The 13,254-nt window shown below is 40.0% G+C and overlaps 1 protein-coding gene across 1 annotated transcript; it reads left to right on the top strand.

The window, feature by feature from the left end:
* The first annotated feature begins 7,236 nt into the window (after nt 1–7,236).
* Nucleotides 7,237–11,127, top strand: il17c (interleukin 17c). The gene is made up of 3 exons (XM_033635903.2): nt 7,237–7,591; nt 7,693–7,928; nt 10,314–11,127. Exons 1-3 carry the CDS (start codon nt 7,577–7,579, stop codon nt 10,561–10,563), a joined length of 501 nt encoding a protein of 166 aa, XP_033491794.1. The 5' UTR covers nt 7,237–7,576; the 3' UTR covers nt 10,564–11,127.
* The last annotated feature ends 2,127 nt before the right edge of the window (nt 11,128–13,254 follow it).

A 13,254-nucleotide genomic window follows, 5' to 3' on the forward strand; every position in this document is an offset into this window, starting at 1 on the left:
AATAGTTTTTATCTTTTTGCAACAGATCAGTGCAGGATTTACAGAGTGCAGCTTGGTAGGCTTCATCAGCACACTGTAAAGAGTAGCCTCTGTCCAGAAAACATTTTTTCATGGCAGCAGCTTTATCAATGTATTCCTCATTAGAGTGACATATGCATCTGAGCCTATATAGCTGACCTTTGGGTAAACCATACTTGAGCTCTGGGATGAGCACTGTCGACTAGGAAGAGTGTATTCCTATCAGTTTCTTTTTGATATAGGGTAGTGATGAGGCTGTAATTGCACATTTCAATCCACATATCCAAAAAAGACACACATTTATGATCATATTCACCTGAGAACTTAAGGTCAGGATTCATACTACTGAGGAAATTAACAAAATCTGTCAACTCATTACTAGTCCCTTGGAAAATACATCATCTAGACATCATCTAGATATCTGAACCATTTGAGGATTTTGTGAGGAAAGGGGTTTCTGTCAGTGTTAAAAGCATACCTGTGTTCAAAGAAGCCCACATATAAATTAGTATAATGGAGCAAATGTAGAACCCATTGATGCACCTTTAAGTTGCAAAAATAAATCTCCAATAAAGGAAAAATAGTTGAGTTTAAGGACCAAAGCAGCCAGGTCACAAATAAATGCACTGGGTGGGAGTTCTTCCTCAGTGCGGTCTAAAAGATAATACTCAAGAGCCTCAAGGCCTCTGTCATGGGAAATATTAGTATAGAGGCTTCCCACATCTAAAGTGGCCAGAATGATATCAGAATGTGATGTTTACAATTCAGACAATCATGTTCATACTTTGAAATCAAATTCAGTTTGAGAGCTCGGCCTGTGACATCTGAGATCTTTTTTTGGAAGTCAGGAGTGAGGTTAGTCTTCAGTTTTCTGTTAAAATGTTCATCAGTTAATTTGCAGTAGGCCTCTTCTTTGTAGTCTGACATGTTTTCAATGACTATAGCTCTTATAGTCTTTTGAAAGTTCTTACATAGCCAAATGTTAATAATAGCTGAAATTCGAGAAAGAATGAGTGGGTTTATCTTCCAGTAAGTCAAGGGTTTCTTGCTCAACTAACTTACAGCTTGCAGCTGGGTGGAGTGGTAGTTGCTCTGCATTATCTACATTGTTTCTGCTTGCTCCCCGGGTGTGCATTCATTCACTATGTCCTTTGAAGAAATGAGTGCTCTATCCACAAAAGGAGCTGAGACCTTTACCTTTTCTGAGGCTGATGTTGAGCAGATTTTATTCCTAGCTGCTGAAATGTTTAGGAACAACCCTTCCTTGTTAAGGGAAATGAAAACAAAGCAACTGCATGGTTGCACCTTGAGAGAGTATTGGCGCAACAAAGGTATCCCACAGGGACTAAGCATCCAAAAAGTCCCTACCATCAGGACACAAAATGAAGACTAAGTGGTGTGAAATACAGAATAAATGTTCCATGGATCTCATGCTGTTGATAATTGAAGAGGTCTCACGACAAAAAGAGGACGCACTGAAAGACACTGCAAATCATGAAGCACTTATGAAAGAAAAGTTTGGTAATAATTTCAATAATGTTATTGACTCTATTAAACAAACACTCAGGACATATGAAGATGGTCTTATGGCAACAAAAATGAAGAAATACAAGTGGGACAACCTGGACTAAATCCATGGCAAATTCTACAAGTGGGTTCATGAAGAAAAGCCTCAACATCAATCTACCACAAGCCACCAGACCTACCAGTCAGATACCACCACAGCTGACAGTGATTTCTTTTACCTGCCTGTCCGTTGTTGCCTTAAGTATGTTCTGATGCAAGTCAAATAGACCGAAAGCTCAACAATAAAGTGAAAAGTGAAACACTGCATAGATGTAAGTGTGCGGAAATCTTTTTCTACCATAGAGCACCCTAATGCCACACTAATAGAGTTAAAGTTCTCCAATTTATCGCTGCCACAGGCTTACACCAGAGGTGTGGACTCAAGTCACAAACTGTAGACAGAAACAAAAAACTTGCAACTCAACTTGGACTTTAACGCCAATGATTTGTGACTTCACTTGGATTTGAGGCTTTTGACTGAAAATAACTGATGCTTTCCCCCAAGCCCAAAGATTAAAAAGTATATTATTTTAAATCTTTGCCAATTAATCAGTTAATTTCCTGAATCAACTAACATGAACTGTGTTCATTCCCAGCAAGTCGACACTTAATTCTTCAGATCCACCTTGTTTGAACCCACCCAACAGCATGCAATAAAGTTGCAGCAGAGAACCATGAGGAACTAATATTATGTTACCGAGTGCCCGTTGGGAAAAAAAGGTACCAAAGATAAACTGTTGATGTACAAAAACTATGTGGTGGTCAACAAAAAACAAATTGCTGTATGCAAAACATGCAGTTTGTACTATAACTAACTAACTATAGAGATACAATAACTTAGAGCAAACTTTTTCTTTCTTTCTTTTTTTGTTTTAACTAAAAAATAAAATTTTGAAAAGCATTCATGATTTTTGTAAATGAAATGTATTACTACTCTTCAATCTATAACATTTATTTCACTTTGATTTGGACCATGTATCCTTCATTGTTCACAGTTAATAATTTTCTGCAGGCATCCCTGTATTTGCAGGAACATTGTTGCTTTCTGCTCCAATCCTCTTTTTCATATTCTTCATAGGTGGAAGCGAAAGTAGGCAGCATGTTATCAGCCCATTTTGAGTGGTCATACAGTCAAAGGAAATTCTAAATGCCAAGTGATTTAAAAATCTGTGACATCGTCACAATGTAAAGTCTATGAGCCGAGGGGGAACTCGTGAGGGGAGCAGTGTTCATTTGGACAGCTATTTTAGATTTAGTCTTAGTCTTAGTCTAGTCTTTTTATCCTTCATAGTTTTAGTCGATAAAAATTCATGACATTTTAGTCAACTTTTAGCCATTATGTTTTCTATGTTGTTGTTTTTTATCTTTAAACTAATCCAGTTAGAGTCAAGGTGAGAGATTACAAAATCCCATTTAGACAGTTTTTTCTACAACTACAAATAATTTCCACACACTTACAAACTGTCATTTCGCCAGCAGTGTTTGACAGGTTTAATGGGTTATTTATGAGCACACACTTACTGATCATCATTTGAAAAGTTCAACATCTCTCTATTTATGCTCTCAGAAACACTGACACCACAAATAACTAATCTGAGACAACTAGGATTTGTACCCAGGTTCATTGTAAAAATGACTTATCCATCTTGCTGTTAAGAAGCAGAGAGTTACTTCAATTAAAGCCTGAATTCTGTCTTAACCTTCAACATTTTAGTCAGGAGGTTTATACTTGCATCCTCTCACAGAGTTGGTGATTAAAACTAAACTTTCATTTCTGTAAGAGAAAACTGATCTGCGTTCAGACTGTTTACTGACAGCACATCTACACTCACAGATAACTGAGCCTCCTACCTGCCTGTCAGACAGCATCAAACCTAAAACCAGTCTACAAAAATGAAACATATATTTCATCTCCATTGGACAGAATAGGTGCCATCTTGGTGTTCAGTATCCAGTTATTATTATGCATCTATGACAGAGCCTGAGGAAGAAAACCAGAGTTAACAAAACAAGTGGATCAACATGGTTGCGGTACCCGTCATCTCTGACTGAGGTTTTAGGTTTTGCTGAACCAGCTATCGCAAAGGAGGCCTGGCTCTGTTGAACTTGCTTGTCAGTTCACCCCTCTGGTCTGTTCACCACCACCTCCTGAAAAAATATTGGACTCTTTAGCTGCTAAGTTCTCCACTTTGTTCATCACCTAGTTGGTAACTTTGTCTGTCTGCTATTTGGTGCTGGGCAGGAAGTGTACAGTGGCCTTACTGGAGCATTTTTAGTTGAAGACAGTTGCCTGCTACATTAATAAGAGCTGTGAAAGTGAACCAAAACGTTAAAGCTGGGCTGGGTTTTTCCATTTTTAATATAAAAAATATTGATTTGTGCAGCTTTTGTTCCTCTTTCAGATCATAATAAATAAAAATGGACTGTGTGTCCCTGACACACACCCTTCTAATGTAGGCTAATTTTTTTTTTTTTTTTTTTTTACACCTTTTAGACATGTCCTCATGCTGACAAAAATACACTTTGGTTCTAATGGCTGACATGGATGTCGTCATCATAACTAAGTGTATTCAAAATCTATTTTTGTCATGTGCATGTAAGACAGAGAGAGACAGAGAGTGTTGTAACCCTGTAAGGTTGAAGGCGTTGTCTCACTGGTGACAGTCAACAATGTAGAAACAATCACTGAGTCTGTGGAGTCATATCATTATATCACAGCACAATTTATACAAAGACAACAGCCAACCAAGACTTTCTTAAGCCTCAGTGCCATAGAGATATCACCACAAAGATTTGCTAATAATAGCTGTCACCTAATCTCTCTGAAAGAAGACTTGGCAGTGTTAGTGGGACAGCTATACAAACTTGTGCTGGAAATTCTCCTGGCATAAATATGAAGGGAGATTAGAAAAAAAACAGAATAAAAACTGCTGCTATTTTTGGATCACACGTGTCATTCACAAACAAGCAAGTTTTATTGCATCATCAGAAAATGACATACAGTCAGGTCCATAATTATTTGGACAATGATACAGTTGTCGTCATTTTGGCTCTGTACATGAAAGCTGAAGTGTTTGGGGCACCATTATCTGCTCAGATTCAACCAAATGCTTCAAAACTCATTGGACGATGCTTCACAGTGCAGATGGACATTGACCTGAAGCATATTGCAAAAGCAACCAAAGACATTTTTAAGGCAAAGAAGTGGAATGTTCTGCAATGGCCAAGTCATATCATCTGACCTGAATCCAATTGAGCATGCGTTTCTCTTGCTGAAGCCAAAACTGAGGGCAAAACACCCAAAACACAAGCAGGAAGTGCAGACGGCTACAGTAAAGGGCTGGCAGAGCATCACCAGGGAAGAAACCCAGCATCTGATGATGCCTATGTGTCCAACACTTCAGGCAGTCATTGACTGCAAAGGATTTGCAACCAAGTATTAAAACTGACTGTTTAATTGATGATTATGTTAGTTTGTCCAAATACTTATGAGCCCTTAAAGTTGGGGGACTGTGTGAAGAAATGGTTGTAATTCCTACACGGTTCATACTACATTTTTGAAAAAAGCCTTAAATGAAAGCTGAGAGTCTGCACTTTAAGCAGGTATTCATTGTTTCATTTAAAACCCATTGTGGTGGTGTACAGAGCCAAAATGATGACAACTGTATCATTGTCCAAATAATTATGGACCTGACTGTATGTCTGACACAACCTGGGGCTACTCTGTGTGTGTGTGTGTGTGTGTGTGTGCGTGTGTGTGTGTTTTGAAATACATAATTAAGTTTGAATTGTTTTACTCCTGAGTGTTCTGTGTAAATTAAAAAATGTAACAATCACTAGGTGCTCTGAAACAAACAAATAAATAGATGTCTTAATTTTTTGTTTTTCATTATTACACAACCAAATGAATTAATTGTTTTTATCTCTAATATAATAAACACTTTTTTTATTTATAAGTCCTCTGAAACAAAATGAATAAAGGTTATATTTATTTTATATTTTCCAAGAGTTCTGAATAAATAAATGAATACATCTCTGTGTTCTCAAACAAATATATGCAAATGAATACATTAATTTGCCCTTTTTTATAATGTGGAAATATTTTTTTTTATATCCAAGTGTCCTAAAAACATACAAGTAAATTGATGAAAATGAAATTAATACACATACACATAAATAACAATATTAGTCTTACTCACACACGTGTATGAAAAAATACGATATATATCTATATAAATCTAAAAATGTCTATGAGCAAGCGAACTGGACACACATGCACATACACACTTGTTTCAATCACTAAAGTGAACACTGCATTGACTTATATTCATTCCCTGTCAACTTACCCTAACTGTAACCCACACACACACACACACACACACACACACACACACACACATATTCTTGTACTTCTATCTTTGTGAAGACCCTTACCTCTTATCCTAACCTTAACTCTCACAGCTAAATGCCTAACGCCGACCCTTACCTGAACCCTAATCTAAACCTAGTTCTAACCTAAAGCTAAATCCAAGTCTTAACCCTAAAGCAAGAAGTGAGGACTGGCCACAAATGTGTCAGGTCACAGTTATTGGCTTTTTGGGCGACAGCTTTCACAGTCATGAGCTCATGGTGCTTTTATTTATATGTAATTTAGCCCATTGTGTTGGTATGCTGAAAAGACTGCTCATGTGCTGGTGACAGTTACAAGATGAACTGGTGCTGCACCATTTGATCGCATTAAAAATTGTCCTCAGTTGTTTAGAAGCAAGAATAAATCTATATTTTTCATGAAAAAAAAAGAAGTGAAAGTGATTCTCCTCTCTTGCTTGTTGAAATATTTTTTGGTCCTCACTATAGCCCTTTTTATGCAGAGATCACGCTATGGGGCATTTTTTATATGCAACCAAACCATGGCGGCATCATCATCATCTGTTCTTTTTTTCTTTCTTTTTTTGAGTTAGCTGCTAACTGCTATCAGCTGCTTTTTAAACCTTGTTACACACATAACACGTCAAAACGTCACACCCATCCCATCCTGCCGCTGTCGCTTTTACACAAACGTTGATTCAGTCCTGTTACTACCTCTGATGCCCGCTTAAAGGCGAGACAACTCTGTCCCCCCATTTTGCATTTTATCTATTATAAATAACGGCGGAATAATGGCGCAAAATTCCTGCCTTGAACAGGCAGTGTAAAAGGAGCTTATGTAGCAAGTACAAGTGCACACACACACACACAAATAAACAAACAAAGGCACATAAATAAACAATGCAATAAAATTATATATTTTTTTAAAAAAACACTAATGTCATTCATTCAGGTATGAAAGTATAAACTGATGTAAAGTCTACACACAAAACAGCCTGGGCTTAATCACAGGAATATACAGGCATTTACACGCAAACAAATACACTCAGTACGAGCTGATGAAAGACAGAGTCAAACACTCAGGTAGATATTCTGGTTATTACCTCATGCTGGTTCAAATGTAAAGAGTGCACGCTAGAGTAGTAGACTGTGACAGTGGTGTAGTGGTAGTTGATGAGGTGGGTGTACTGCTAGGTAGATAGGTAGGTTACTGATGAGGAAGTGGGCATACTCTCCTATATATTACAATGGCTTTTTAGCTGATAGGTAGATATACTGTAACTGGATAGAAAAAGAAGTGGACTGTGAGCTCCCTCACGCTCACCGTTTGGGCTTGGCAGCATATTTCCTGCGTGTCGTCAGTGGGCGTGCACTGCGCGCGCGCGCACGTCGAAAATTCCTCGGCTGCCTCTGACAGCAGCAAACGAGTAGCCATCACACCTACCTACTGTAGGACTTTCACTGAGGAAAGAGGAAGTCGAGGAAATAAACGTTTCCATTTCCTCATGCCGCCGGTTTTTCCCAGGTACACGCGGCCCAATAAATAGCAAACCGTGGAGGATGATGGCAAGTAAAGCGAAGCAGATCCTCTTGTTCAGAGTCAGTCAGAGGAGAGAGATACAGGATGGACATGAAGCAGGTGAGTAAGACGCAGACAGATGGGGCAGCTGCTGATACTGGCCGCTCACGCTTCCTCCATCACTTCAGCTGCCCTCTGTCTGTTTGTCTGTCCCTCCACAGATTCTCATCTTTGGACTTTTTCTCGTGCCCGTGTTGACGTGCAAGATGAACCGGTGCTATGATGAGCACGAGCTGAGCGACGCAGCGGAGAGGAAGCTGAGGATGCACTACCCACAGCCTCCGGAGCCTTCAACCCAGAATGCACCCGATTCACCTGCCTCCTGCCCCGTGGACCATTTCCATCAGCAGCCGCCTCAGGACATCAGCGAGAGGTCCCTGTCTCCCTGGAGATACTTGTAAGTAACATTCTGGCGCATTTACGCACAGTTTTACGCATTTAAAACTACTATGTACAGATAGGAATCAGTGACTTTAAAGGATTAAAGCCCTTAATTGTTTCCCTGATGGAGTGTAAAACCTGACGGAGTCGATTTGAGGGAAATGTTTCTAAACTCATACAGGAACACGATCCTGAAAACATAAAAGTGCTCAGACTTGGTGCTTGTCACAGTGACCGATGATTATTTACCTCAGGGGGAACTTCTGGCTCGGTGCTGCCTCCCTCTGACCCTCCAGTTAGACTTTAACTCGCTCAGAAACTCTCCATGAGCTCATAAAATAAACATTACAACTATACACAAGAGGAGTCTTGGTTTTAAATTGTCGTGGGAAAGTTCTGAGATAGACTGAAAAAATGATGTCTCAGAGACATTCTTAAGTTTTTTTTAAGAGATTCCAAAAATATTTCAAAACCTTACTCTATTAGACGGTGTCTGTAGATGATGGATTGGCGCAGCCACAAAAATCAGGCATCACTCAGCATCATACAGCTTTAGTGAAATAATAACCAGCTCTTAAGGCGAAATCAATATTTGCACAGTATCCAAATGCCCCGTGTTGCGTTTACGTACGTGCATCAGTTTGACCCTCATATTAATTAGTGGTTGTGATCTGGTACACTTTGCGCCAGGCTCTGATGCGCCACGCCTTCGTGAGGAAAATCCCCTCTTAAGCCAATGACCGCGGCTTTGTTGCCACATATCCGCTGGGAATGACGCGCATTGTTTCTCTGAGTGCAATCTCTGATCTGCTGTACTTTATTACCTGACACATTGTCGGTGATTGGGAGTTTTTTTTCCTGTTCACCTGCAGTTGTTTAAGCTTTGTAAAGTCCCTGTAAAATCCTGTGGTTATTTCTACTAAGCTTTTGCCCTCAAATATAATGATCTAACTGTCAGATCCATAACCGGTTTAGTCAGTTTGGGTGCCCAAAGGCACTGTGTTCACTGTGTTGTGAGGCCCCTCTGTGTGTGTACAGTATGTACAGTAATCACTCTCCTCCAAGTCTCAGTCGACTGACAGTGCACATAACACACAATTAATAGAAGCTGTATTATTTTCAAAATGCCCTCAAAAAATAGGGATTGGTAAAACACAACTTGCTGTTTGTTGGTGTTGGGGGGCTTGGCAATTGTCTTGTCAAGGTGACACACCATCCAGCATCCACTCCACCTCCTGATGACAAAATCAGCTTATACACTGTCACTTTAGAAATACTGATGTGATATGTATCAAATGTGCAAATGTAACATATCCATAGTTTGCAGAAATGTACAATACCAACATTGTCTTCTGGCAACTGGGCTGATTATTTTCCCAGAGACACTGAAACCAACCTGTACACTTGAAAGCTACCTGACCTCAGGTCTGCTGTGTGTCATTTTGTAGTAGTTTGATTCATAAACACAACTTGAAAAATGGACCCAAAATAACATAGTAAAAGAATTAAAACTAGAGTTTGACACACAGATTCTGTACAGGACTAGTGCTACTATAAAGTACTCACACTTTATTTTAGCATTTCAAATTTTCAGCTACTTAAAACTTCAACTCTGCTACATTTCAGAAGGAAATGATGCTTTTACTACATGTATTTAACAGCTATAGTTACTTGTCAGAGTATTATTTTTGCATAAAGCAACTGACATTTTCAATAGTTCAATAATGACAAAAACAGTGACTGTACGAAACCAGATTCCAGAAGAAGATATACTTTTTTAATGCCCAAGGGGAAATTCTGTTGTTTTCACTTTGTTGTCATACACACAGGCCTGAAATACACACACATGCACAAACAGGACCTATACAGTACATGCATTAAATGGAGAGATGTCAGAGCAAGGGGAGTGCTTATGGACAGGTCCCTCGAGTGATTGGGGGTTCAGTGCCTTGCTCAGGGGTACCTTGGCAGCTACCAGTCCCTGCTCCATATTTGGTCCAGACAGGTCAGGTAATAATGCAGGGCTGTCCAGTTGAAAGTCAGTGAGCCCAGAGCCTTTGAGCCCTTACTGGTCTTGGGTCATGGGGCATTTGGTAATTCAACCACATGTCCCAATCTGGACTCAGGCCATGAACAGGAGAAGAACCCCCCAAATAACACCCCCTACTTACTAGGTATACTCAGAATATTGCCCTAAGTCATTTGAGTTTGATATGCAGGTTTTATTTATGTTTGGACATACAAGGTGTATCTCCAGCAAACACATTTATTTTATTTATTGGTGTAGAAAAATTAGCATTTTAACATCCAAATCAGATGCATTTGCAGAAAAGCCTAATCTTATTCATCTCCTCACTGTCTGTGGATAAGCTGCTCACTGAGTCATTTTGTTCCTTTCCAGACTTGTGACAAATAAGGATCACTATCCCTCCACCTATGCCGAGGCTCAGTGCCTGTGCTCAGGATGCATCTTGATCCAGAACAAGGGCCCCCCAGTGGAGAGCCACGACTACATTTCATACCCTGTAAAGCAGAGCAGGGTGTTTCTCAAGAAGGAGCTCTGCGACGATGGAAAGAGATACCATCTGAAGCCAGTTACTGTGGATGTGGCCGTGGGCTGCACCTGCACCAGAGTAAAGACCTCCTCCTAGAGGGGAGCCATCCAGACCTGCTGCCACAGTGGCACGCTACAGCTTATGTTGTGTTTGTTTTAAAATGCACCAAGTTCTCTAGAAAGTCAAACTCAGGGGTGTTAGGTCCTGCAGTGTCATCAGTGAGCAGACATGACTGTTTGCACAGAGGAAACATCGGTCCAGCGTGCTCTCTCATGACAGTGCCACGCCTAAACACACAGCCGACACCCCTGGGATAATTTATGAGGCTTTAAAAGCCACATCAGCCTGTTTTTACAGGCCTGTTTATTGTGATAATAGTTCAAAATTGATACGTCTTTAATGTGTTTGTTTTGTAGGTCTTTATGGGCCCTTTATTCGGACATGTTTACAGCTCTGCCCAGTGCAGGTAATGTAAACTGGGTGTTGTCATTGAGGAAAATAACTATTGTATAGTTTTGTAAAATAATTATTTAACAGCTACTAGTATTTAAATAATTATCTATTTATTTCGTTTGTTTTGCATGTGTAATGTTTGAGCATAAGGAAAACTGTGTATTTATTTATTTTGGATATCTTGTAGCTTTAGTCCCAGTGGGACTTTAAAAGTCTGGTAAAGACTCAAAGTACAGCTTCTTTGAAGCAAAATAAAGAAATGTGATTTAAAAAGAAAACTTATTCTCTTGTTTCTTTATTTAAAGCTGATATTGGAGCATGCAGGGTTGGATTACCAAGCAGACAAAGGTTCAAAAGTCACAAGTTTACTAATGTCAGTGGGTTTGGGTAATTAATTGGAGGATTATGTCAAATGTACTAATTTGGTTGATTTGACAGTTAGGGTAAGCATGACTTTCTCTGAGAGGTGAGGACACAGGAGTTCAGAATTCCTTTCAACATATCCATTCAGGATTTGTAGGTTCCAGGAGAGGCGGAACAATATACAAAAAAAAAAAAAACCCATACTCACCCTCTACTTTAAATTGTGTTGGGTACTTATCATTTTACAACCGCCATGTATAAGTCACATTGTAAATAAATAGGCTATCCAATACTGTGAATACACAGTAAAGTCCATCCATTCATTTTCATCCACTTATCCGGGGCTGGGTTGGTGGGGCAGCAGGCCGAGCAAAGTATTCCAGACGTCCCTCTCCCCAGCAACACTTTCCAGCTCCTCCTGGAGGATTCCGAGGCATTTCCAGGCCAGATGAGATATGTAATCCCTTCAGCATGCTCTGGGTCTGCTCTGGGGCCACAAGGCCAACCTGCCCTTGGACCAGTGAGACTTGGAACACCTCTAATAGGTGGTGCCCAGGAGACATCCTAATCAGATGCCCAAACCACCTCAACTGACCCCTTTCGACGCAAAGGAGCAGCAGCTCTACTCCGAGCTCCCTCCGGATGATGTCTGAGCTCCTCGCCCTATCTCTAAGGCTGAGCCCTGCCACCCCACGGAGCAAACTCATTTCGGCCGTAGAGACTATAATATATAATATACTAATTCTGAATCATCATCGTTAAACATAACTGCGACAATATCACCTCCAACTGGTGAGAAGTTTATCTTCCACAGGAGGGGTCCTTTCTGTCCAACAGGAAACTTAAGGTGGAAAGTAATATAGCTATTCATTTGGACCTGCAGACTGACCACAGATTTGTTAAGGAATTTGCATCACTGCAGTTTAGTGTCATTACAGACAGGTCCTGCATTATTAGCCTGTGTTGTGGGTCTGCCTTGTGTCATCACACACTATTAATATTTTAGTTGTTGGTCTTCTCCACAGAAGACATGTTGCCTTATCACATAGCACAGGTGGAAACGATAAAATGAAACATTGCTGCAGCCTGCAATCTGGGTACTAGTCTATTCTCAGCCAACAGAGGGAATAGAAAAAAAAAATTGGTGTTAAAATTAAAGTTAAAATTTGGTGTTAAGTCAAAATCCAAAAGGCCTATTCATATCACTGTTTTTCACATTATGCAAATGAGCAAAGAATCCATCACGGGTGACATAATTGTCCATGAGTGTTTTTGTTAAGCTCATTGAGATGTAGATGTGTTTCACACTTCAGTCAGACTCATGGTGTGAGGGGCGTGGCCTGTCACTCTCTACTTTTCCACCTTTTAATTATAATGCCGAATAGGCCACGTCATGCACCAGTCATTATGACACTTCAGATTTTAGACCAGTCTTCTTCATTTATAACAGAAATGTGTGTCTCAGTCCCACAATACTGTACACCAAATTTGGTATTGGGTCAAAATCTAAGAAGTACATCTTAGTGTTTTTCACATTGTGCAAATTTTTAGAAAGACTCTAATGGTCCAAGGGGCTTTTTTTGTCAAGCCCATTGAGCTGAATGTCTTTTCAAGTTAACTGGAGTTACGGTGTCAGGGGCATGGCCTCACCAAAATCACATTTTTGCACATTATTATTCAGGCTCCTCTCCTGTGGAACCATCTTCCTGTTTTGGTCTAGGAGGCAGACACTGTCTCCACATTTAAGACTAGACTTAAGCCTTTTCTTTTTGATAAAACTTAAAGCTAGGGCTGGCTCAGGCTTGTCTTGGTTCAGCCCCTAGTTAGGCTGACATAGGCCTAGTCTGCCGGGGGACCTCCTGTGATACACTGAGCCTCTTCTTTCTCTCTCTCTCTCGCTCTCAGATTCTGAAAAGTTGGTTCTTCTTCATTTGCTAACATTCATGTCCTATTACGGCATATCGCTAACTT

Source organism: Epinephelus lanceolatus, chromosome 5 (genome assembly GCF_041903045.1).
Source record: "Epinephelus lanceolatus isolate andai-2023 chromosome 5, ASM4190304v1, whole genome shotgun sequence".
NCBI lineage: Eukaryota > Metazoa > Chordata > Actinopteri > Perciformes > Serranidae > Epinephelus > Epinephelus lanceolatus.